The sequence below is a fragment of the Chrysemys picta genome, chromosome 4, assembly GCF_011386835.1.
Source record: "Chrysemys picta bellii isolate R12L10 chromosome 4, ASM1138683v2, whole genome shotgun sequence".
NCBI classification, from domain to species: domain Eukaryota; kingdom Metazoa; phylum Chordata; order Testudines; family Emydidae; genus Chrysemys; species Chrysemys picta.
Window position 1 is genome coordinate 31968092 of NC_088794.1, and position 26442 is coordinate 31994533.

Below are 26442 nucleotides of genomic sequence, written 5' to 3' on the forward strand. Positions count from 1 at the left end.
GTAGGGAGTGTTGTCAGGTTTAAAGGGCTCTTAGAACTGGAAAGTTTTGACATGGTGGAAACTGCAGATGGCCGGGATCCTGGCTCCAGTGGTCTGATACGTGCGCTCACGCCTTGGAGCTGCTGCCAAGTATAATGCCAGCCCCTGTTACGACAGCCGGCAAAAGGAGGGGCACAAGTGATGGTGCCTGGTTTAGGGAGGGGATGAAGCAGAAAGTAACATGAGCAATGAAAGAAAACTCCATGGCATTTTTGGTTCAAGCTGGGCAGAAAACCAGTAAATTCTTCCCTTGAAATTATTTCCTGGTAATCTCTCCTGGGAACCTTAGATCTCATCTTACCCTGTCAGACCTGAAAAAATGCAAAACATTCTCAACAAAACCTCAAGGAACTCACCTGTTTCCTGGTTCTATTATGAACTTGAACCTGAGCCCCAGCTTTGTTAAGAGAGTTAGGAACCTTTCCAGGTGACCCTGGGTTCACTGCAACCTCAGGCCAAACTCAGAAGTTTAGCTGGAGTTTCACTTTGCGTTTTTGGCTCCCTTCAGCCATCCTTCCCTGGGTAGTGAACGGAACGTGGATACTTACAGCCAGAGGTTTGTCCTCCGGACACATGCCAGGGACCACTGTCTTGTCAGTTAGTTAATAAAGGATCTGGATGATAGTAACCTGACATACGCAGACTGATCTCTGCATGCTTCCTCCCTTGCTGCCAGCACCAAGAGGAGGTTTGGAATGGTTGTGAAGATGTTTAATTGTAGAAGAGCTAGTGATCGTTGAATGCTGACACACTGGCCCCTAGATGCATCACCTTGATGGGACACCTTAGTACACAGGAGGAGATTAAGGTGGCTGGGGAAAGCATATCCCACATCCAACCAGTTATATTGCTGTAGTCTGAGGGTAAAAGGGTTTCTTCTCATCCATCATTGGGTCCCCCCAAATCTAGGCATGTGGGACTGTTTTGTCTGCGTGGTGAACACCCTGCTGAATCTGGATTCTTTCCACTCAGGGACAGATCCAAGCGTTTCTGACTGCAAATTCCCCATCTCTTTCCTGGATAAGACCAGCTTTGATAGGAGTTGGTTAAGCCACTTCCATGGACAAGCGAGCTGTGTCTGCAGGTGGAGTTCCACCTGTTTACACCCCCAGGGCCAGTGGGAGCTGTGGGCTGTGATCTCAGAGACCAGACCTCTGCTTCTCTTGGCTAGTAAAAGGCATCAGGCAGGTTTCAGATATGTTATTGATGGGGAATGTGGATGCGTCTTTAGAGGGCAGGATGCCAATCGCCTTTACAGTGGCTAAAAGAACAGGAGTACTTGTGGCACTCCTGTTCTTTTTGCGGATACAGACTAACACGGCTGCTACTCTGAAATCTTTACAGTGGCTGGTATCTTGCCAAGCAGTCACTCAGCACTGTTGGTCTCTTCTGCTACTGCTCTGTCTCTAGCCTTCCCTTTTTGGGGAGGGGTATTGAGAAGGTCACAGCTCTGGATTCTTTTGACTTCTTGGATCCCTGTGGGTCTGGTTTCAGGCCTCACTGTTCAGTATGGAGTGTTTATAAGGTGTGCTTGGTGGTTGATCTCCTAGTCATGAACAAAGGGAATGGGTCCATGTTGACTTCATTAGCTCAGTCTACAGCCTACGATCCTGTCACTGACCTCTGCTTCTGCTGCTCTTTGGCTGGAGAACAGTTTTTCTTGTGAAGGGACTATAGCCCATCTGTTTACATTATGGTGGCTGAACCTTAGCAACTCATAGACTCAAAGGTCAGAAGAGACCATTATGATCATCTAGTCTGACCTCCCGCATGATGCGGGCCACAAAAGCTGACCCACCCACTTCTGGAATAATTCTCTCCCTTGACTCAGCTGTTGAAGTCCCCAAATCATGTTTTAAAGACTTCAAATCGCTGAGAATCCTCCAGCAAGCGACTCCTGCCCCATGCTGTGGAGGAAGATGAAAAACCTCCAGGGCCTCTGCCAATCTACCCTGGAGGAAAATTCCTTCCTGACCCCAAATATGGCGATCAGCTGAACCCCGAGCATGCGGGCAAGATTCTCTAGCCAGACCCTCTGGAAAAAGTTCTCTGTAGTAACTTTTAATATCCCATCATTGACCATTGTTACTAATTACCAGCGATGGCACGTTGTTGACCTATTGACTAAAATCACTTTATCCCATCAAACCATCCCCTCCATAAACTTATCAAGCTTAATCTTAAAGCCAGAGAGGTCTTTCGCCCCCACTTTTCCCTCGGAAGGCTGTTCCAAAACGTCACCCCTCTGATGGTTAGAAACCTTCGTCTAATTTCAAGCCTAAACTTCCCGACGGCCAGTTTATATCCATTCGTTCTCGTGTCCACATTAGTACTGAGCTGAAATAATTCCTCTCCTTCCCTGGTATTTATCCATCTGATCTATTTAAAGAGAGCAATCATATCCCCCCTCAGCCTTCTTTTGGTTAAGGTAAACAAACCGAGCTCCTCGAGTCTCCTTTCATACGACAGATTTTCCATTCCTCGGATCATCCTAGTGGCCCTTCTCTGTACCCGTTCCAGTTTGATTTCATCCTTTTTAAACATGGGAGACCAGAACTGCACACAGTACTCCAAATGAGGTCTCACCAGTGCCTTGTATAACGGAACCAGCACCTCCTTATCCCTACTAGAAATACCTCGCCTAATGCATCCCAAGACCGCATTAGCTTTTTTCACGGCCACGTCACATTGCCGACTCATAGTCATCCTGCGATCAACCAGGACTCTGAGGTCCTTCTCTTCTTCTGTTACTTCCAACTGATGCGTCCCCAGCTTATAACTAAAATTCTTGTTAGTCATCCCTAAATGCATAACCTTACACTTCTCACTATTAAATTTCATCCTATTACTATTACTCCAATTTACAAGGTCATCCAAATCTCCCTGCAGGATATACCGATCCTTCTCTGAATTGGCAATACCTCCCAACTTTGTGTCATCCGCAAACTTTATCAGCCCACTCCTAAATTTGGTTCCGAGGTCAGTAATGAATAGATTAAATAAAATCAGACCCAAAACCGAACCTTGAGGAACTCCACTGGTAACCTCCCTCCAACCTGACAGTTCACCTTTAAGTACGACCCGCTGCAGTCTCCCCTTTAACCAGTTCCTTATCCACCTCTGGATTTTCATATCAATCCCCATCTTTTCCAATTTAACCAATAATTCCTCATGCGGTACCGTATCAAACACTTTACTGAAATCGAGGTATATTCGATCCACCGCATTTCCTTTATCTAAAAAATCTGTTACTTTCTCATAGAAGGAGATCAGGTTGGTTTGGCATGGTCTACCTTTCGTAAAACCGTGCTGTAATTTGTCCCAATTGGCATTGACCTCAAGGTCCTTAACTACTTTCTCCTTCAGAATTTTTTCCAAGACCTTGCATATTACAGATGTTAAACTAACAGGCCTGTAGTTACCCGGGTCACTTTTTTCCCCCTTCTTGAAAATAGGAACCACATTAGCTATTCTCCAGTCAAACGGTACCACCCCCGAGTTTACAGATTCATTAAAAATGATCGCTAACGGGCTTGCAATTTCTCGCGCCAGTTCCTTTAATATTCTTGGATGAAGATCATCCGGCCGCCCGATTTAGTCCCATTAAGCTGTTCGAGTTTGGCTTCTACCTCGGATACGGTAATGTCAACCCCCACTCCTTTATTCCCATCCGTCTCGCTTCCACTATTCCTCAGCCCTTCATTAGCCCCTCATTAAATACCGATGCAAAATATTCATTTAGATATTGTGCCATGCCTAGATTATCCTTAATTTCCACTCCATCTACTGAAAGAGCTAAACATTTAAATTTGGTTTTAAAATGAAGGCTTAGAATTTGCAAAATATCACAGAATGCAGCCAGAGCTGCAGAACGATCCTTAAATCGCAGGATCTGGAACGATTTCTCCCCCCTCCCCCCCCACAACCTGTGATTTCCCTCCCACCCCTTTTCTTGCTATGAAGGCATTTGGTTGTGTGCTTTATGCTTTTGAGGTTGGACTGGTGGGAAGAAAGAGACTAAGCTGTTTCTGTGGTTTGCATGAAACATGACAGTCCTCTTTCCATGCCGACAGCATCCCTGGTGGTTAGACTAGGCAGGGAGGAACTGTGATGATGTCACCTAAGGGGCAGGGCTTTGAGGCCCTGCTTTTAAAACTCTTAACAGATTCCCTCTGAGAATCTTCATAAGTGACTTTTTTTTTAATTGCTTGTAACTTTTTCACACCCAAATATACTTTCTAAACTGGAGCACTCCAGAATGAGCACATTGACATTATGCATCAGATTTCAAGGTTCAGCCATTTTTGTCTTCTCCATGTGAAAAGTGGGTAGCAGCAATCAGTTCTACAATGGGGAAACGTATTTGGGGCTTTTGCATAACTGAATGGATTTTCCTTCAGCTGTCCAAACTCTAACTTCGGACATGCCCGCTGCACAAGAGAATTTTTTGAGAAGTCTGATTGAAAACAAGGGGTTATAATTAAAACCAGTTGGCAACCTTAACTATAGTGTTTGCTACCAACCTGGTACTACAACAAACATACAGACAAAAGGGAGAGACATTAGTGATCTTGGATGCCCAACTTGAGGTGCTTTATATGTGCCGGATTTGCAAAGAGTTGAGCGTATTACGGCACCTAAAATCATTAGTGACATCTGGAAATCTTGGCAGCGCTGAGCTGGCTAAGGGCTGGCAGCAGTGGGCTGGATTTCGAGAAGGGAATATGAGGAAAATCTTTGCAAGTGAAATGTCCTAGGCTTGGGAATTCCCAGGGGAATTGCTGGGAGGGCTGGCAGCTGGGCCAGTCAAGGCTAGAATGGATGAGATGTGGCAGAACATCTCCCATAGGGAGTACACTGTGTTGGCAAAGGCTGGACTGGATGATTTAGCATCTGTCTCCAATTTCCAGTACTGATTAGCTACAGGCTGCACTAGAGCATTAGGAGTGGAAGTGGTTGGAGGTGTCTGTCCAGCCCCCACTCGCCCACACCCTGTTTACCTGTTAGCACGTCCCTAGGCCTGGCCGCAGGAGGTGACTGAATCACCACTGTGCCTTGCAGCTCCCTAAGAAAAGCTGCATCAGGAAGGGAGGCATGAGGAGGGTTTAGCCTGTACTAAATAAAGTTAGAAAAATAGCTGTCTGGGGCTGGGTGGCACTAGTGTGAAAGGCGCACCTTGTCTGCTGGGAGACAGCGTCAGAAATAGGAGGAACAGAGGTTGTGTTAGCTGCTGCTCTGGCAGCAGAGGGGAAATCTGTTCTGCAGCTCCTCCTCCCCTCCCCACCATACACACCCTATTCCATTTTTTAAAAGGGATTGAGTCAATTTAAGACTGGCTAGAGCCAGGCGTGATGCAGGCAGAGATTGTGTAAGTCCCCTCTGCACAGCGTAGCCAGTGTGCCATAGTCCTGACTGGCAGCCCCTCTTCTATTCCAGTCCTGGGCCCTGACCAGCCAGCACCACAATCCTGACCTGCAGCACCCCTGCTACTCTGGTCCTAGGTCCCTACACACCCCTGCCAATGTATCTCTCCCTGCCATTCCAGTCCCTGTGGAATTGAGGCTCCTAATCATGGCAAATGGGGTGGGGGTGGTATTTGTGGGGTGTGTGCAAACATCCACTGGGGGCGACTAGGGTGAGATGAAACTCCCCTGTTTGTTAGCTGCAATACGTCAGGATTGGAACCCAAGGCTCAAGCAGCAGAAGACACCCCCCCCCACCCCCAGTGTTAACTCCCTGCTCATTCTCTCCTGGTGACTGTCCCTTTCTGTTGGCCCTGCAGGATTCCTACAGAAAGCAGGTAGTCATTGACGGAGAGACCTGTCTGTTAGACATCCTGGACACGGCGGGTCAAGAGGAGTACAGCGCCATGCGAGACCAATACATGCGGACGGGGGAGGGCTTCCTGTGTGTCTTCGCCATTAACAATACGAAATCCTTTGAAGATATTCACCAGTACAGGTCAGTATCCCCTGCAGAACTCTTCCCCTATGGCCAGGGCTGCTGGGCTGCCTCCCATTTTAAAGGGCAGGCCTGGCTGGCGTGCTGTGCCGCCTGCCAAGACCAGGCGTGTATGCTGTGGGAGCGCTGGCTGCCAGCAAAGACAATTACCTCAAGCAGCCATTCTCCAGGGAAGGGAAGGAGCAGGCGGCTAATGTCAGTGGCTATGAGAAAATCCATCCGCAGGGGATTGCTGGTGGTCTTGGGGGACTTGGTAATGTAACGTTTAAGTGTTTACGATGACTAAAGAGAGAGCTGATCCCTTCCTATCCCCCTCCCTTCCATCTCTAATTAATGGCATTGCACTGTGAGTGAAACTGATCTCAGCAGCTCCTGCTGTGCAGGAAAGCTGAGGGAGGAAGGGAGAACAGACTCAAGGGTAAGGAGTGGCAGGGTGCCTGATAGGCAGGGTTGCTTCAGCCACTTACTAGAATTACAGAGCACACAGCTAGGGAGAGGCCCTGAAGAGTGTATAATGTGAACAAACAAGACAGACAAAGGGGGGGGCGAGGTGAGTTGCCTGCGGTCACCCAGAAGATCAGTGGCAGAGCTGAGAGTAGAACATAGGTCTCCTGGCTCCCAGACTAGTGCCCTATCCACTGCACCAGGCTGCCTCTCCTGTTTTATGCCCAGACACCCCACACAGTTTGGCGGTGGGAGGGACTAATGCACCCAAGGCGATGGCTGCTCTCTGGTTGCCACCCAAGGAGCAAGCGGCTGGCCCGGGCTGGCGAGAGTGTGATTTTGTGGTGTGGCCCTGGCGTCTCACCGTAACCCAGCTGTCTTACACCTTCTCCCCAGGACTTGTTTCAGGGGCAAGAGGGCTTTTTGGATGCAGCCAGCAAGCAGTCTGTTTGCGGTAGGAATTGCGGGAGGGGCTCTTTGTAAGCACATGTTTCACAGGCCTGGGAGCAGCTATTCCACAGGCAGGCAAGCAAAGGAATGGGAAGCCCCGGAGCACGAGGCAAGGAACATGTTCAGCAAACGTCTGGGGCAGTGAAAAGGTTTGTGACTTCTTGGGCTCCCAAGGATCAGGCGCTCCTAGAAGGAAGTGCTGAGTGACCATGCTCCAGCCCTGAATGCCTAGAACAGTAGTATCTTTGACTGCTAGAAGGAGGTTTGCTCTGCAGGGTGGTGCCCAGCAGTCATTCATGCTGGATGACCTGGAGAGGCTGCAGGAGCTGGAGTCTGAAAGCCAAGCTGCTAGAGTGGAACTGTTCAGACAGTGGCTGACGCACATGCACAAAGGGCTGCAGTTTGGTGCTCGTGAAGGGGGGAAGGGGGAGATAATGGTTACTTATGGGCTTAGCTAAGTAAAGGGTAGGTTGACACTGTGCAAGGCCCTTAACAGCTCTGCCAATGCACCTCAGTCCTGACCTGCAGCAGCCCCCACTGTCCCAATCCTGAGCCCCAGCCCACAGTTCTGCCAGTGCAGTGCAGATCTTATTTGTAACACCCTTTACTATTCCATTCCAGCCAATGCACCTCAGGCCTGATTTGCTACCAAGGCCAGCCCTAGATTTTTGCCAGGGTCCTATAAGAAGTAACACTTCACAGACCTCCTCCAGCCCCTGTCCCCCACGTATGACCAGGTTCCCCATTTCTGTGAACCCATCACTCCCTCCAGTGGTGGTTTTTGTGCATCTGGAAGCCTCCATCCCCAGCCTGTGACCCCCATTATCCTTTGTACCACATCTCTTCGTCGTCATATTCCAGGGGTTCTAGTGATCCCCTCCCATCCATGTGTTTCGGGGGGGTGGGGGAGAGCTGAGGTGGCTCTTGATCTCTGCCACAGCTCCCAGGCGATGGGATCAGACAGGAATGTGGAAGGAGAATCTGGATGAGGGGGAATGGAGTGTGTATGTGTGCAGGGACCCTGGAAGACAGAATCCTGTGCACCTACAATGGCCTAAGGCAGCAACTGCCTGCAACATCCCTTGTTATTCCAGCCCAAGGTGTGTCTCTTTGAGTAGATGAGGCTAGTTATAGAGACCCTGATTTAGCACAGCACTTAAGCATGTGCTTAATTTCCATTGAAGCTGAGGAAAGTTCAGCACGTACATATGTGCCTTGCCGAACTGGGTCCATAGTGCAGTCCGTGGTTTTGCAATGTGGACAAATGGAAACTGAGATGATTAGCCTGTTCACTTGTGAACGTCCGGATTTGAAACCCGGGCTCCAGGACTGAAAGGCCAAGAGGCCAGCGTGCTAATTCGCTGCTTCTCACCTCCAGGGGATTCTGAACATGTTGAATGAGTATCCGAACTTGGGGTGGAATAATGAGAGGGATTCACGATGCCTTGTTTGAGGGGGGGAAAAAAGAGTGGCATGTGTGTAGCTTTTTATTTAGACTATACGTCTGTTCTCCCAGCGGGGCAAATAACCAAGGGGCACAGTCGTTGCCTAGGAAAAACACTGCAGAATCCATCAGCTCATGGACCTGAGTATTCTCTCTCTCCTTGCTCAGTTCAGATTGGCAAGCAGATCCCAGGCAATGGCTGCGGCATTTGGGCTCCATGTTCATTGCTTTGCCTTTCCATATGAGCGAGTGAGACTTTGTTCCTGCCCCGGAATAGGGGATGTTTCTGTGCCCCTGGACAGCTGTCTGGTGGCTCTGGGATTATCGTACTGAACCTGGCTGTAGTTTTGTTGCTGATGGGGGTTATCTGGGAACAGCTTCCCTCTAAGACCTTGTGGCAGGTCAAAGCTAGGCACAGCCCTTGTTTATCCTGGAGCCAAAGGGGCCACTTTTGGGCTGTGGGCTTTGCCTCTCATCCCCAGCCTTCCAATAACAAACATGCCCCATGTAATCATTTTTAAAATGTACGAGATTGTCTTGGCTCCACAAAATAAATGGACAAAGAGTGGGATTTTCATAAAGCACCTAAATGACTTAAAAAGAAGAACAGGAGTACTTGTGGCACCTTAGAGACTAACAAATTTATTAGAGCATAAGCTTTCGTGGGCTACAACCCACTTCTTCGGATGCATATAGAATGGAACATATATTGAGGAGATATATCTACAGAGAGCATAAACAGGTGGGAGTTGTCTTACCAACTCTGAGAGGCCAATTAATTAAGAGAAAAAAAACTTTTGAAGTGATAATCAAGCTAGCCCAGTACAGATAGTTTGATAAGAAGTGTGAGAATACTTACAAGGGGAGATAGATTCAATGTTTGTAATGGCTCAGCCATTCCCAGTCCTTATTCAAACCAGAGTTGATTGTGTCTAGTTTGCATATCAATTCTAGCTCAGCAGTCTCTCGTTGGAGTCTGTTTTTGAAGTTTTTCTGTTGTAATATAGCCACCCGCAGGTCTGTCACTGAATGACCAGACAGGTTAAAGTGTTCTCCCACTGGTTTTTGAGTATTTTGATTCCTGATGTCAGATTTGTGTCCATTAATTCTTTTGCGTAGAGACTGTCCGGTTTGGCCAACGTACATGGCAGAGGGGCATTGCTGGCACATGATGGCATATATCACATTGGTAGATGTGCAGGTGAACGAGCCCCTGATGGTATGGCTGATGTGATTAGGTCCTATGATGATGTCACTTGAATAGATATGTGGACAGAGTTGGCATCGGGGTTTGTTACAAGGATAGGTTCCTGGGTTAGTGGTTTTGTTCAGTGATGTGTGGTTGCTGGTGAGTATTTGCTTTAGGTTGGGGGGTTGTCTGTAAGCGAGGACAGGTCTGTCTCCCAAGATCTGTGAGAGTAAAGGATCATCTTTCAGGATAGGTTGTAGATCTCTGATGATGCGCTGGAGAGGTTTTAGTTGGGGGCTGAAGGTGACAGCTAGTGGTGTTCTGTTATTTTCTTTGTTGGGCCTGTCTTGTAGGAGGTGACTTCTGGGTACTCGTCTGGCTCTGTCAATCTGTTTTTTCACTTCAGCAGGTGGGTATTGTAGTTTTAAGAATGCTTGATAGAGATCTTGTAGGTGCTTGTCTCTATCCGAGGGATTGGAGCAAATGCGGTTATATCTTAGAGCTTGGCTGTAGACAATGGATCGTGTGGTGTGTCCTGGATGGAAGCTGGAGGCATGTAGGTAAGTGTAGCGGTCAGTAGGTTTCCGGTATAGGGTGGTATTTATGTGACCATCGCTTATTAGCACAGTAGTGTCCAGGAAATGGACCGCTTGTGTGGATTGATCTAGGCTGAGGTTGATGGTGGGATGGAAATTATTGAAATCATGGTGAAATTCCTCAAGGGCTTCTTTTCCATGGGTCCAGATGATGAAGAGGTCATCAATGTAGCGCAAGTAGAGTAGGGTGGCTATATTACAACAGAAAAACTTCAAAAACAGACTCCAACGAGAGACTGCTGAGCTAGAATTGATATGCAAACTAGACACAATCAACTCTGGTTTGAATAAGGACTGGGAATGGCTGAGCCATTACAAACATTGAATCTATCTCCCCTTGTAAGTATTCTCACACTTCTTATCAAACTATCTGTACTGGGCTAGCTTGATTATCACTTCAAAAGTTTTTTTTCTCTTAATTAATTGGCCTCTCAGAGTTGGTAAGACAACTCCCACCTGTTTATGCTCTCTGTATGTGTGTATATATCTCCTCAATATATGTTCCATTCTATATGCATCCGAAGAAGTGGGCTGTAGTCCACGAAAGCTTATGCTCTAATAAATTTGTTAGTCTCTAAGGTGCCACAAGTACTCCTGTTCTTCTTTTTGTGGATACAGACTAACACGGCTGCTACTCTGAAACCTAAACGACTTAGAAGCACAAATTCTCTTGACTTTCACTGGGGCTTGTATTAGTGGAGCGGAATTCTGTTCCTGTCAATTACAAGTGGCACGTGCTCTGCTCCCACGAGGAGCTCTCTGAAACTAGCTGCTGTTGTCATTATGATAATGAAATGGCTCCTCCCCTGGCTTTTTCTCTCCTCACTTCGGCATCTCTGTCTCTGCAGAGAGCAGATCAAGAGAGTGAAGGATTCAGACGATGTCCCCATGGTGTTGGTGGGAAACAAGTGTGACCTTCCAGCCCGGACAGTGGAAACCCGGCAAGCACAGGACCTGGCCAGGAATTACGGGATCCCCTACATAGAGACATCAGCGAAAACCAGACAGGTAGGAGGAGAGATGGTTTTAAAATGTGAACCAATAGCAGTCCTCAAAGGCCCCCTTTTTGCACACCTACAAACCCCTATCTTCATGTGACCCATCTAAACATTCCACTCTCAGCACTTAGTGTGTAGGTCCTACTCTCTTTCTCTGTGGTGACAGTCACATTGGGTTGCGTAGGTTGGGGCTGGTAGGAATATTCCAGGTAGGAATATCTCTGGTAATGCCAGAGATGGGGGTGTCGATACAGCATATCCTGAAAGCCCACGGCTCTGGGATTGGTGCCTGGAGAGCTGCCCCAGCACCAAACAGCTAGACTTGTAAGGCTACACCAGCTTGTCTAGTTACCGCCTCTTCTCAGTGCTTCGTTCCATTGTTGTGGCTGTAAGAAATTGCCTAGCTAGCTCGGCCAGAAGGAACCACCTCCTCTGCCCCGCCCCTCCCACAGCTGCCATCTGCCCCCTCCCTGCGTTGTGTGAGGAAACAGTCCCTGAGCCTGCCCCCCCCCTTCACGCAGCAGTTCTGTGAGCCCCGTGACTGACAGCAGCATGGCCGACGCAGAGCCCTGTTGACAGAGCAACATGCATTTGCTGTCAGGCAAGCAATGCTCCAGCTGCTAATTACACAGCGTGCTGCGTCTCCTCTGACAGCTCTGAAGTGCCAGTGAGCAGGGGAGTGAGCATGAATTAGAGCAGGCCAGCGCTGGCAGTGATTTACCGCAGTCGGGATGCTGGGATAAAGCTGCCAGGAAACCCATCTTGGGGGCTAGCTGGCACCTGGACGAACTGAGTGATGGTGCTGGAGTGATAAATCCACGGCCGGATCTCTTCACTTCTCCCTCCTCCCCCTCCGCCCCCCTTCAGCCCTTTCCAAGGCTGCTACTTCGGTCCTGGCCGACAATGCTGGTTTGCTTTGTGATGATCTGATGCTGCGTCACAGCATGAAGGCCCATGTTGCACCAATGCACAGGGATAGTGTATCAGTGCTGCACTCATCGCTGTGTTACACGAGTGTCTTGCAGGATTAAATGGGCCCCCCCAGGAATCTGATTAATGCCACCCTTGCCCTACCCACAGCAATTCCCGATGGAGCTGTGTCCCCCGGGTGCTAGGCCTAGGAGAACGCATGAGGTTCAGGGTTAGTGGCTACCTCTTCTCTGCCTCCCCTCTCTAAAAAGAAGTGTCTTTTGTCTTGCCTGCTCTTTCCCTAACTTCTTGGTGCCAGTGTCTGGAGATGGCAGAGGCGACCAGTGAATTATTGTGGCGGTCGCGTGCTGTGTAGATTCAAGGGGAGAAATGCCCATGGTCGGAGGAGTCAGTTGCCGCCTCAAGGCTGAACGTTCCAGCAGCGAATTCCTCTCCCTATCCCAGTGAGCCGGTTGAGTCCCCTGCACAGTGGGGGCTTGCCCTGTGTGTGAGCTCTGGAGCGGGTGGAATTTAATGCACAGGCTGGAAAGGCGTGGCCACAGGGTAGCCTGTGTGGAATGAGTCCGCACCTCCAGAGCAACTCCACGATTGGCACTAATGGGACTCTTGTTGGTAGTCTCAGCAGAGAGGCCTGGGGTTGAATAGACCTTCTTGCTGCTAGGTCCCCGCAGGCCAGGGCTGAGACACGCTGGCAGAGGGTTGTGGGGATGATGCTTGCCCTTTGGACAGAGGGAGGACTTTGTTCTTCAGGGACATTTGACCAGCACCCAACTCACGGGAGGGATTACCGAAAAAGGGTTAAAAAGCCACCCACGTGCTGCAGTTGGATGGGTCCTAGGCTGGCACTGGCAGCAGATGGTTTCCAATGCACTTTTGTGCAGCTTCCCTGTGTTCATCTCCTAACTCTTCATCCTTAGGTGTTTTCTCAGGTCACTGACCCTGCAGACATATGTATAGAGAGAGAGACACGTATACAGGGGTTATCCCATCGCCCTAGAGAAGAGCTGTCTCTCCTTGCTGGAGGGAGGGCTACATCACAGGCTTGCACAGCTCCGAGTGGGTCACGTGGGGCGTAGGGAGGGCTATGTGGTACGTGAAGTCCATAGAGTTAATGAAAGCCTGCAGCCCCATATGATTTTAAATTGCACCTTGATCTTCACTCCCTTTGGTCCCGTAGCCTCTGCTGCTGGTCTCTTTTGGGGCCATGCTGCAAGGCCTCATAATGCCTGTCGGGTCAGTCTGCCTGGTTGTGAGGAAAACGCCCACAAGAAGTGGCTGCAGAAGGGCAAGAGGGCATCTATAACAAAGGGCTCTTGATTGCAAGCCCTCGGGGGCTAGCACAGAACAAGAAGAGGATCCTCTCGGGTGTGTGCTACAAATGAGCGCGTGCTCAGCCCCACACTGAAATATAAGAGACTGTGTTAACCAAACCCAGTCCATGGCTGAGTCCTGGCTTCTGGTTCAATCCAGAGGGAGGGACAGGAGTTTGTGCTCCTTGGCCCAACATGGTTTGCTCCTCAGTTTCCCCATGTGCGTGCCTCGGGGGCCGAGAGGGGTGTTAAGGGGCTGGATGTTCAACAGAAGTGTGTTGATGTCTGCTGTATTGAAACAAAGTTTTCTGCAGGGCTGTGGGCTAGTCCTTACGTTCACTGCCTAGCTGTCTGATCCTGAGTTGTTTTGCTAATCTCCTCGTCCTGCCGTCCATGCGACGGGCACACGTTACATATGGGTACGGTTTCTGGGGGGAGTGTCCCTGATTTGGAGGGTTAGAGATGGGAAAGAGGCAGTCGGCTCAGGGCTGTTCGTTCAAGTACAGTTTCTAGTGGGATGTCCACTCTCGTTTTAGGTGTCCCTAGAGATGGAGCCTCCATTTCCTTTGGTAGCCTGGTAGTTTTGTGCCACATTTTGCCAGGAGGAACCATTTCCTGGGATTCCTCTGTTGATTTCTTTGCAGTTTCATCCCTTTAACTCGAGTCAAAACCCACTTGAACTACACTATGCAGTTCTCTGCAGGGGACTCCTAGTGTTCCCCGCGATCCATCTGCCCTCACCTCCACCCTTTTTCCGAGTGGCTGTGGCGCTCTTTGAGCAGAACGTTGTGCCTCTCTTCCAGGGTGTTGAAGACGCCTTCTATACCTTAGTGCGGGAGATCCGGCAGCACAAGCTACGCAAGCTGAATCCACCGGATGAAAGTGGCCCAGGCTGCATGAATTGTAAATGTGTGATATCATGACCAAGGTGAGCCCAGTGGGAGGGAGTGGGGTGTGCCAGAGATGGGTGCGGGCTGCAGCCAGGCGTTGCTGGAGGCAGGGATTAATTGACAACGTACCAGGCTGCAAAAAATGCAGGTTGAAATGATTTCATTGAACCTTTTTCCCCCAACAAAAAAACCAGCTTATCGGCCAAAACAAACATTTCCTCGGAAAACCCTTGCTTTGGTCAACATTTTCTGGTGGTTTTTGTTCGTTTATGAAAAAACGAACAATTTTCATTTAAAAAAGCTGGATTTTTTGGTAAAGATTGTCAGTTTTAAAACAAAAAAAACTGACAAATTTTTACTAAAAATGTATTTTTTCCTCTATTTTTTGTTTTTTTTTCATTAAAGGGGGGGAAAAACACAATTTTTCAAAATTTCCTATGGAAAATAATTGGCACGCACTCCTTCCCCCCCCCCCCCCCAGCTCTAGCTGCAAATGAAGTCAGGTTCCATTACACCCCACCGCTACCCCCCTGTGGCAACAGCGGGGAGGTGAAGGAAGTGGGCAGCTCCGTGATTCCCTTGTACTCGCTCTCCCTACAGCAGTCTGGATAAGCGGGGCTGGGACTGCATTTGTGATTTGAAGTTGTTTACAGTGCTGTTGTACCCGTGTTGGTCCCAGTGTGTGAGGGAGACAAGGTGGGTGAGAGGCAATCTCTCTCTCTCTAATTGGACCAACTTCTTTTGGAGAAAGAGACAAGGGCTGTAGAGCTCAAGAGCTTGTCTCTGGCACCAGCAGAGGTTGGTTCAATAAAAGGAATTCCCTCACCCTCACAGCTAGGGTGGGAATTTACCTCCCCAGCTCCAGTGTAGACATGCTGCCAACAGTGTCATGAAAGGGCTGTTTGCCTTTATAAATCATACAAGTCAGAGCCAGAGTTGGATGTCTGGCTTTCTTTTTTTTTAAACTTTTGATTAAGTAAAAGGGTCCTGTGGAATCCGGCCCCGGATGGCAGTGAGCAAAGGCTGCTATCAGCTCTCTGGCGGCAAGCATGGAATGAGTGTGGTGGATTTAGTCCACTTCCCATTGGCCAGCTTTCCATGTCACCAAAACTACCCTGGTAATGAGACTTTCTTGCAGCAGTGTCAGTGGAGAGAGCAAGGGCTGAATGGGCCAGAGAAACTGAACTAGCCTCTTTCCCTGAAGGGCTGGGGTTGAAGTGTGCTAGTCAGGGAAGCTTGCACTGCTGCTGCCCCGATGAGCTTTTCCCTGGATAATAGAGGACTCCAGGCGCCAGAGCTGTTCCTCCATCGCCTTTAACCGGTTCTAAATTCCCAGGGGAAAAGCTGGGATTATCCAGTTCCAGGAACTCCGCTAAAGAGCAGCAGCTGTCTTCCTCCATTGCATCTCGAAGCACCGCCTCTGGCAAGGCTGTGAGCTCAGCAGAGCTTTTCCCAAGGCCCCCCCCTCCCACCACCACCACATTCTCTCTCTATCTTTAAACAAAAACAGCGGAGCGCCCCGCCCTGCCCCATGGCTCTCTGCTGAGGGGAGAGTGGATCCTGGACGGGATCTCCCAGTGGGACTGATCCTCGTGCTGGGCCGAGTGCAGCTATTGTTACGGGAGGTTTCCAGATGTTCAGATAATCCAGATGTTCGGAAGCATTTCCTCCGGATGGGGATACGAGTGGTGGGGCTCGTTTCCTGGTCTGGCGGTGATCGTTTTCAGCTGAAAGCACACACACAGCTCCAAACATCTCCTTAAACTACCGTTCCTCTCTGCCTCACCAGGAGGGATTGTGCTGCTGAAGCAGGAGGGGGGCTGGCGTCTATCACTGACATGGACAATCTTTCCAAAGGGGCCTTGAAAATGTTTTGTGAGTTCCCCACATCCCAGTGGCAATGAAGAGCCTTTGCCATTTCCCTGCAGTGACAGAAAACTGACACTTAAATACCGAGCGGACAGCAGAAATCCACACGATGCTGCAGGGTGTCTGTCCAGCTCTTTCTCTACGCAGAGGAAAGCGGAGCCTCTTTACCCTTATTTATTTGCAGTGCAAACCACAATACGGCTTTTAACTGGGAGAGTGTCTTTCTGACACGCTTTCCCAAAAAGTTCCAGGGAATTGCATAATTCAGGGCAGCAGCTGTGACCAACAGCAGGGGAGTAAAATCAGAGCTGTATTATCAGTGAACCTTGCAGTGCCCCTGTGATGTAGATCAGGGGCAGTGCACTCATTTTTATGATGAGTAAACTGAGGTACAGAGAGGTGAAGTGACTTATCCATGGTGCCATTAATCAGTGGCCAAGGAAGGAATTAGAACCTAGGCACCTGGGCGCTCAGCTCCCTTTAGATGCAGTATCTGGTAAAGGCCAAGAGTAGAGGGGGAGGAAAATCAGAAGTGCCGGGAAAAGAGAGGCAAAGATGTATTGGTGGCTGGGGGCAGCTGGGGCCTGGGAGTCGAGATGCTTGGATTCGATTCCTGACTCTGCTCTTGTCTCACTGCGGCACCTGATTTGTCAGAGGTGCTGAGCACCCACAATCCCCCCTGAAGCCCGGGGAGCTGCATGTGCTCAGCTTCTCTTTGGCACCCAGCTGTGAACGTTTTAGACAGCAATATAAAATGTTTGCCTTGCCTGCGCCCCATCTGGGAGAGGAGATGCTGATATTTTCCCACCTTCGTCCAATAGGTGGAGATTTGTGGGTGGAACATGCCCTGCAAGGGTGCAGCACCAGCATGCTCCTCATCAACGCTAAAATGCCTCTTATCCATAAAGGCTGGAGTCTTGAAAGGTGCCTAAGGGAGTTAGGTACTCAAATCCCAGCATAAAGCCCCATTCAGCCAAGTGTCTGCTTGCTCTCTTAAGCGCATGTTTAAAGTCAAGCATGTACTTTGCCAAGCGGGGGCTTAACTCTCAAAAATGAACACGTTCTCCCAACCCACACTCGCCAAGCCCTGTGTAACATTTCGAGTTCCCTCTGCAGGAGGTAGTGGGAACTGAAGGGCTGGGTAGCGGGTAGCATAAGAATAGCTGCTGATTCTAGTTCTTCTTCCCCTTCTCATTTCAGTTGACCGGACCGTGACTTGGAGGGGTTTCCACTGTGCGGCGCACGCGGACAGAGGTGAAACAAAAGCAGCAGCAAACTGATTCAGGGGAGGAGTATGGGGGGGGAGGAGGGAGACAAGGAGGAGGATATCTTGAGCCCCGCATGGACTGTCTCAAACTTCATCAAGGCCTGTGACAAGCAACATTTTTTCCCCCTCCCCGTCTCCTTTTGCCTCCTCCTCTCCCAGCAACTGTACAAAGCCACAGATTGAATCACAGTAAATTATTATTTGATGGTCTCGACAAATGGTCTCTGTGGCTCTGTCCTACTTCAGAGGTGGCTGCTGCTGCTGGTTTTTGTGGGTGGAGGGTGTGGAAGGTGGTGGTGGGGGGTGAACTGCTTCCTTGATTGGTTGAGGTTCTATTGGCAGCCAGCCGATCTGAAGGTGGCTCAGCTGAGCATAACCCATCTGTTCTGGAACCTGTCAGTGATTGTCCTGGAGATATGGGGCACCTCAATTTTAGAAAAGGACATGTGGTGTGAGGGCCAATATGACTATCCCTTGGTCTCCAGAGAGATAAAACCTCTTCAAAGCTCCCCACCAGAAAGGTCCTATCCAGGGTTACTGCCAGCCTACAGCGGAGAGAGAATTAGGATGGTCATTCTGTGCCCAAATGGGCATGGGTGATTTTCTGGAAAGATGGTTGGGGTGAGGTTGGGATTTGAAGATAAAATATGGAGTTGCTCTGTTTATAGTAGGTCATACACTAACTGAAAGTCCCCAATTCCCATGGGTTGGTTTGCTCTGATCATGTTTTGTGAGGTGTATGCTGCTCCAGAGACGGGAAGTTGTCTTTGTAGCCACCATCGCTGCTTTAATGCTTCTCTCTCTTGCCCCTTCCTAGGAAGTAGGAAAAGTCCAGTGAATGTCTTTGCAGGGAGCCGAGTTTTAGTCTGGCAGGAGTTCACTGCATGCCTGGGTCTGCCCTCAGAGTGATGGGGGAATGATGCCCGTCAACATGTGCCATGTGATATTTCTGTGGGGCTGAGAAAGCTTGTATATAAATCACTGCTCTGCACCTGGTGGGTAGAGAGTGGGGTCGCATTTGATGTGAATTCTAAGCCTAGTGTTTTTCTGAGCCAACACCAGGATTTACTATGTGTTGCTTTCTGCTGCTGAGATTTGATTTCTCCTCTGTGGACACTTTCGAACAACGGGAGCTGTTTCCATTCCCCAAAGTGTTGTGTTGAGGGGATGGGAGGGGGAAGAGTCATGGGAAAGTAATTGTATATACCATCAGCTCATGGATTTGGATGGGGCCCCTCTGCCATAGATTTGTCTGTGTCTGTTCCCTGCTAGCGTCTTCTTTGGCAGCAGCTGGCTAACTGTGACCCCTCTATGCCTGCACAGCTAGGATCTTGTGGCAGTCACATATATTGCACATGTATGGAAAACTGACACTGTACCTAGTGTGGCTAATTACAGGTGAACCAAGAGCAAAAGGAATCTACTTACTGTACTAAAGCCCCTCGCAAGACCCAGACCAGATGCTCAGCAACCACTGACAAGGTTAAAGGTTAGAGATCCACAGGCACTTAATGTGGCTTTATGTGGCAAGAGGGGTTGTAGCTGCTCCAGTGTTGGACAAACCCAAGAGACGCACTGAAGTTATTAAATTTTCTTTCTCAGAGTGCTTTTGTTTTGTTTTCCTGTTCACCTCTTTGTCTCATCGGCGCGCCTGCTGGAGTTGCATCTCCTCTGATAAAGCTGGGTGCGTGCTTCGGACAGCTGCCGTGTGCGCCCTTTGGGACTGAACCCAGGCAGGGTGTCTGCCTAGTTTGTCAGTGGTCGTGCATCACTGAGCCAGCCCTTCCTGCGGGGGATTCAGCTGGTGCTACTGAAGCACTCAGGAGTGGAATGAGATGGTGTCGTCTTAAATTCCATGAGTGCATAAAGGCCCCCGTTGGCATTGCGGGTGGGGGGTGAAGTGGTGGTGCTCTTCCATGCTCTGCCCGCAAAATAAGCTTCACCCATGTCAGTTGCCAGGAGGGGAGCCATCACGCACCGTAAATTGTGCAGAGCTGTGACCCTCCCCTCACATGAGGAGTGAAAGGAAACAATGCTGACGTTGGCGGGTATGTCTACACTGCAAAGAAAAACCTGCAGCACTGAATCTGAGCGTGGGTCAATAGCAGTGTAGACATTCCAGCCAGGCTGGAGCCTGAGCCCTGAGACCCTCCCCTCTTTCTGGGCTTAAGAGCCCAGGCTCCAGCCCGAGTCCAAATATATATATGGTGCTGTTTTTAACCCCACAGCCCAAGCCCAGCGAGCCTGAGCTAACTGAGACTTGGTGCCGCAGGCTTTTCTTTGCTGTGTAGATATCCAGTGGTGATAATTTAGGGTATCTGAGTTAACTCCTTGTGAGATGATTGGGGCAGTTGAGAGCTCAGCACAGACCTCTCTGCATTGGTTACACTTGAGTCATGACTTGGAGGTGTTCTTTAAATCTCTAGATTTTATGGTTGCGATGTTTTCAAATGAAAGTTGAGATTCAATATTACACGGCAGCAGCTTCAGCGAGGAACCGGTACACCCGACTGACTGAATCCGAGCCCCGAAGGCCCCACTCTGCAGGGTGCCGTACAAACATAGGCTGTGTCTGCGAGCACTCAGGACATGCACCAGCAAGCTTTAATCTAGCTAGTGCAGCTAAAAATAGCAATGATGCCATAGCTGCACATGCTAGTCAATGTACCCCGGATCCCAGGCAGCATTGTGCTCGGGTAACTAGCCCGTGCCACAGCCGCTGCCACAGCTTCACTGCTCTTTTTAGCTTTGCCAACTAGATTAAAGCTAGCACAGTATGTCTGTATGGCTGTCCATCGTATCAGATGATGTCAAGGCATCACTTGTGTTCTCATGTGGCTAAGGAGTCCAATGGGTGAGGGGGAAGGTGGCAGACAGATATCATGTAGGAATACGCAGGCTCCCATTGAAGACTTGGCATGAGGTTGGCTTTTTTTTTTTTTAATCCATTTTTCATATCTGCCTTCCTCAAAGTGTTTAAAGCCTTTGATAGTTGCTCTCCATTCAGATCTGTCTGGGGCTGTCTTCGAAGTAATCGGTATTTAGGCTGCATGAGGTGAGATTCTGCTTACGGGGGTGTCTGAAGCCTTTTCGTTGTCCTGCTGTGCTTTACGAGTTTCAGCTCACCAGGGAAAACTTTTTAGGAGTCTGTCGTTGCCCAGTCTGACTACGTGACCTGTCCATCTAAGAAGAGCTTTGCTGAACATTGCCTCGATGCTGGTTGTTTTTGCCTTTTTTCAGGATGTTAATGTTGGAGACTTTGTCTTGCCAGTGGATCTTCCAACTAGAACGGAGACAGGACATGGAAAATATTTCAAGTTGCTTAATGTGTCTGTGGTCAACTCTCCATGTTTCACGTCCATTAATCAAAGGGATGCTAGCACTGCTGCATTGTATATCCTCCGTTTTGTTGCCTGTTTGATAGTGTGCCCACCTGTGTGGCAATCACACCTCCTGAATGCTATGCAGACACAGACACAGAAGCTATGTTCAAGGCCCCCTACCCTGAAATGCTTATAGACTAACCAGACAAGACAGACAAAGGGTGGGAATGGAAACGGATGTGGAGTGATTCACCCAAGGACACCCAGCAGGTCAGTGGCAGAGCTGGGAATTGGAACCTGGGTCTCCTGAGGCCCCAGCGAGTGCCTTAACAACCAGACCATGGTTTGTCTCAAAAGACTGGCTTCCTTTTATAGAGAGGAATGAACAGTTGTCAGGATTCGGACCAGACTTTGATAAGAAAAGGGAGAGGAAGAGGCGTGTGTCGTCTTAAAATTATTCCCAACCTCTGTATCAAAGGTTTAACACACCTTCAAAAGAGAAGTCCGCTGTCGTCAGTGACCAGGCCATGTCAAAGCCCAAGCTGGCGCGTGTGCGACGCTGTGGCATTTGTGCCAGCTGATGATGTAGGAATCCTGCCCATCAGAGTGAAATCTTACCTGATTTTAACCAAGCACCTCCCTCCCCTCCCCTTTCCTGCTCTCTCCCCCCCCCCCCTTCCCCCCCCAGGATAAGATAAAGCACCATGCTTCAAAACTGGCTTGAATGGCAGATCGCTCTGGGAAGTCGCAAATGCAGCTGTCATGGAGTCCTGCAGCTTTGATGCTGGACTCCTCAGTCTGGGCTTGCTCCAAAGCCATTTGAAGTCAGTGAGAGTCTTTCTACCAACGGCTGTTGGCTTTGGATCAAGCCCTGTGCCAGGCACATACAGTGCAGCATCAGGGAGACAGACTGGTGGCACCACGATCCATCGCTGTCCTACCAAGCAGCCGGTTGGAAGACTTTGTGCTCCTGGAGATGGTGCCCGGCAAGTGTGCCAGCCTCTTGCCACATCCCAGCTTGGGGTAAGCCGGTGTTCCAGGGAGTGTTGATGGGTGTCTGTCTCCTTACAAAGAGGAGGCATTGGGTCCTGCTTCACCTTCTGCATGTGGCCTGCATGGGATATCATGCGGCTGTCTCAGCAAATGGAATTATGCTGAGCTGTGCTGTTTCTGCGCTGGCTTTGCATTTCACAGGGACGCTGGCAACGGCGCCTGTAATTCCCTGCAGGGGAGGGATGGGATGGATGGTGGCAGCAGCACTGGGACTGGGCAAGGGCTGTAGGGGATTAAAAAACAGTGGTGTATTTAGATTGTGTATTTTTCGTGGTGTCCCAGGTTAGTGAAGCTGGGAGGGAAGGGGGTAAAGGGGGTTTACTAATCGTCTAGGAATTATTCCCCACCACTCCCATGTGCAAAGGGGGAATGACACACACTAGCCCATCATATTCTCTCCACCAAGGCAGCAGGGAATGAGATTGTGGGGCCTTTCCAGGTGCATGGGATGCCTGCATTGTACCCTGTGTTACTGGAAAGCCTTAGGTTGCTACAGGCCAAATCCAGGCCTTCTGTCCTCTTTGGAGTGTGAACAGAGACAGAATCCTAGGGAAATGTGCTCTGGTTTCTTTGGTTCCTGTTTCCCCAACACTGGGTCCGAGGAGTTGGGGTGATGACTAATTAGCCATTTGCTTTACCCTGCTTATGCTGGGCTGGGGGGTCGGGGGCATTGGGGGTTTGGGGTGGTGGTGGTGGTGAATGCTGGTGCAGAGGGAAGGGTTACCCAAGGAGAGTGAGTTCAAGGTGGAACTGTGACTTCCTGGATCAGCTTGGGCCCTCAGAAGCCTGACAGACTTGGGTCCCACCTTACAACTCGGTATAGTGTGCAGACCCCTTGGAGAGCAGCTGCAAGGACTCGGAATGGGACGTAGCAAAGTCCATGAAGTCTCCACTCTGGGTGATGGTGCAAGGTGCGTATATACTGAAGCAGGGCCCCACGGAGCTCTGTGCATCAGCCAGAGGCGCCTGGGAACCTGACCCTCTGCTGGACTGGGTAGCCTCAACTCATTCTTCCCTTCTTGCATGTGGAAGCCTAGCTTATGGCTAGATCCCAGGAATTGCTGGGTGCAGGGAATCCTGTGGCCATTTGACACGGAGTTCGTTGCTGGATCTGAACCACAGACTAAACTGGCCCGGTGTGTGACCTGCTGGTTGTATTGACAGGCAGTTGGCCCTCGGGATTGCTTACTCCACGGCTGTGTTGCTCACGCTGTTGTGCAGCCAGGCTTGCTGTTAGAACAAGACTGGCCACGACAGGAAGGCTTAGACCGCAGTCCAAGGTGGGCCCAGCCTGAGCTGTGGTGCTTGCAGGTTGTATATCTTACAGCCCTGCAGTGCGAACGTCCTGCCCTGGCCCCTCTGGCTTTGAACCTGGCTTCTGTGAGCTGTGGTGTTTCTGTGGAGTGCAGCTGCGGTCACGAGATAGGGGCGTAGACGGACGGTTGCTCAACCTGGTGATCTTTATCAGGGTGTTTGCTGGAGGAAGGGTGGTCGCATCATGCCGAGGGGAGACGGGTGACGAGCTGCGCTTTGCTGAAATACAGGCTGCTGTGACTCAGAGGAAAGCTCTGACAGAGCTAATCTCATAGGCGCCTGCAACTGGTTACCGGCAGGAGACGTGGGGAACCTGTGGGTTTGGGACTCTTTGTTCTTGCAGCCAGTGAACTGCAGTGGCTTCATTTACACCTCAGGGAGGTATCTCCCGTCATCCTAGTGCAGACAGGCCTGGCGCGCACGGACAGAACGGGTTGTGGAAAAGCATTTTGACTCAGGATTTCACCTCTAGCTGTGGGAGGGTCTGATTGATCTTTGGAGCTGGGATGGTTATTGAACTGGGACAAAGTCCCCTCTCCTGTGCAGTCCTGAGGCAAGAGGAAGGGCAGTGACAGGAAACGCACGCGCACTCGCTTCTGGTGCAGCTTGCTGCCCTGTGGAACTATCTGATCTAATGTCAGAGCCCCTCTGTAGCTACAAGCTGCTTTGCTCAGCACCTGCTCAGGCACTAACTCATGGAACCTTAGCAGGTAAATCCATCCAGCACAGAAGACAAGGCCTAAGAACAGTGCATTTCCCAGTGTTTGTGTACCATGCCCAGTGGCCCCAGGCAAGCCGGCCCCAGGCAGTAACATGCACCCTGGGCCCGTTTGGCTGACTTGCTTTCAGCAGGGTTGCCTGCCAGGTTGGTTGTTGGTATGACAGCAGCGTCTAGAGGCTCCAATGGAGATCAATCTTCATTGCACTAGGCATTGTCCATGCCCAGTGTGAGAGATGGGCCCTGCCCCAAAAGCTCACAAGGGCAGGGAAGGAGGGGGGTGCCCAGGCAAAGTCCGAGCCCCAATGCTCAGTGCTTTGTCTGTGGCAGCAGGGAGCATCCACCCGGCTCTGGAAAAGAGCTGGTGGGTCGGAGCTCCTCGCCTGAGAAGCAGAGACCAATACTGAGGTGCTACCTCCATGCAGCCTTCAAAGGGCTTCTTTACCCAGCATCCCTCTCCCAGGCCTCTGTGTGCCTCCACAATGCCCCCTTCTGCCTATTGACAGACCCCTGCTGTGCCACGTGTCCCCCTGCCCTTTGCAGGGTTCGAGCAGACTGCAGAAGCCAATGACTGTGCGACCTATTCTGCCACGTGGACCGGGACGCGGAGCTGCCCTTCCTTTCCCTGCGGCAGCCCAACCTCTGGAGCCTGACATAGCCCAAAGCGTTGCTTTCTAGCTTGGCTCCACTCCAGACTCCACTTAGCATCAATTATTTAGTGCTGACTCATTGATTTATGAGGGTGGAAGGCAGCAGTCAATAAGCTCATAGCAACCGTGGGCGGGGCAAGCTGAGGTGGCGAGGGGGGAGCAGCATGGGCTGATGGGGATCAACCACATTTGGTTCTGCCGCCGCTGTGTCCCAGACTGCAGGGAGCCTATGAGAGATGCACGGAGACTTATCGTCGAGGTAAGACCCGACCTCTCGTGTCTGTTCTGTTTCTCCTCATTGCTGAGGCCGGTTCAACACTTCTGGTGTGAGCCATGGCAGGAACCCTCGAGTGCTCTGGCCAGTAGAAGGGATGGCTCTTTCCCAGAGCTGGAGCAGGGAACCAAGGCTCCCATTGCAATAGCATGGAACATGCCTCTGTTGGCCAACCGCGGTTGAACACTGGGCTCTAGCAGAGTTTGACCCCTAGCAGAGGCAGGGCCTGTGTGGCTGGGAGCTTCCTCCCTGCAGCACCTTACATAGGAGGGGGAGACTTTACAATCTAAACCTAGGGTGGCTGAGAGCTATTTCCTAGGGTGGCGGACAGCAGGGCCCGGGCCTAGGCTTTCATGAGAGCTCCGCGCCAAGCCGCTCCCATTGAGAAGGATGGAGGATCCCCACCCTAGCTGAGAACCATGGGAGCTCTGCTTCTGTGATAGTCTAGCTCCTACTGTACATAGGGCACCAGTGTTTATACAGTGTGGATCTGCTCTGTGCTGGCAGCCCCAGCAGCTGCTCCCCTGAGCTGGACTTGGCTCAGACCTCCAGGAGCTTACCCCTGCTCTTACAGCTCCCACCAGCTTTCTAATGAGCACAGCTGGGCTGGATCTCCTCTGACATGTGAGCTAAGGCAGTAAGGAACAGGACTGGACAAGCCAGTTGTGTTTTGACAGTAGTTGGGGCTTGTTCCATGAGGCCTTCATTGGTGGATGTCCCCTCCCCTCTTAAAGGGCAGGTCTCAGACCTAAAGCTCATTCATACATCAACACTACAGGGATCACCCGTCCTCTAGTACAAGGGCTCCCGGTGTGTGTGTGTGTGTGTGTGTGTGGGGGGGGGTGTCATAGGGGGACCTCTCCCCCTGCCTTTCCCATATTGCTAAAAGGGAGGGGGTGGAGAACTAGTGCATTAAATGGCCAGCACCTGACTGGAAGAAGGAGAATGGTAATGGAGAACAGGACAGGCAGGAGCGCTGCCAGCTTTTCTGCCGCCCTAGGCAGCGGAAGGTCCTGCCCTGAAATGCCCCCCCACAGAAGCGGCGGAAGGTCCTGCTGCCGAAATACCGCCGCGGTTGCCGCCCCCCAAATTGTAGCGCCCTAGACGACCGCCTAGGTCACCTAATGGGTTGCGCGGGCCCCGAGGACAGGTGTTTCGTGCAGGGGTCAGTGGTGCCATGTGAAAGGGCACGGAACAGTTCTGGGAGCTCGTGCATCAGAGAGCTTAGTGTGGATGTGGTGCCATCTGTTGGCTGTAATGTTGCACAGCGTTCTGCAGCAGTGGCTCTCAACCTTTCCAGACTAGTGTACCCATTCTTTGTCTTATGTGCCCTCACATTGTACCTGACTTGAGAAGTACTTGTATTTTTGTCTGCTTTTGTAAGCAAATGTCACTGCAGACTATTACTGAAAATTGCTTTTTCTGTAGCCTGTTATAAAGCTTGATGAGTTGAGGTATCCCTGGTTTAGAACCACAGCCCTGTTGCATGGGTTTTCCGTCAGTGCCTACACCTCAGTGACATTGTCTGCTTGTCAGGGAGGGGCTGCTGTGTGTGTGATATTTGCCTCCTTCCTGCCCCTTAATAACTTCCAGCTGACTCCAGGCCTTGGGGGTACAGCATGAGCAGTTCTAGGCCTGAAGCAGCCACGTCACACTTAGAGGTGAGGAGAAACAAAAGGGAGCGGTAAAGTGTCCATTGCACATCACAGCTTCAATGGCTCAG

The 26442-nt window shown here is 50.4% G+C and overlaps 1 protein-coding gene across 4 annotated transcripts in view; it reads left to right on the forward strand.

Moving 5' to 3' along the window:
* Nucleotides 1–17605, forward strand: part of HRAS (HRas proto-oncogene, GTPase) — a 77805-nt gene extending 60200 nt beyond the window's left edge. For all 4 annotated transcript variants that reach the window (XM_065591982.1, XM_005279863.5, XM_005279861.5 and 1 more), the window contains 4 exons: nt 5822–6000; nt 10972–11131; nt 14165–14289; nt 17321–17605. In XM_065591982.1, the coding sequence (XP_065448054.1) occupies nt 5822–6000; nt 10972–11131; nt 14165–14284 (459 nt within the window). In that variant the 3' untranslated portion in view covers nt 14285–14289; nt 17321–17605. The remainder of the gene's footprint in view (nt 1–5821; nt 6001–10971; nt 11132–14164; nt 14290–17320) is intronic.
* Nucleotides 17606–26442: the final 8837 nt, after the last annotated feature.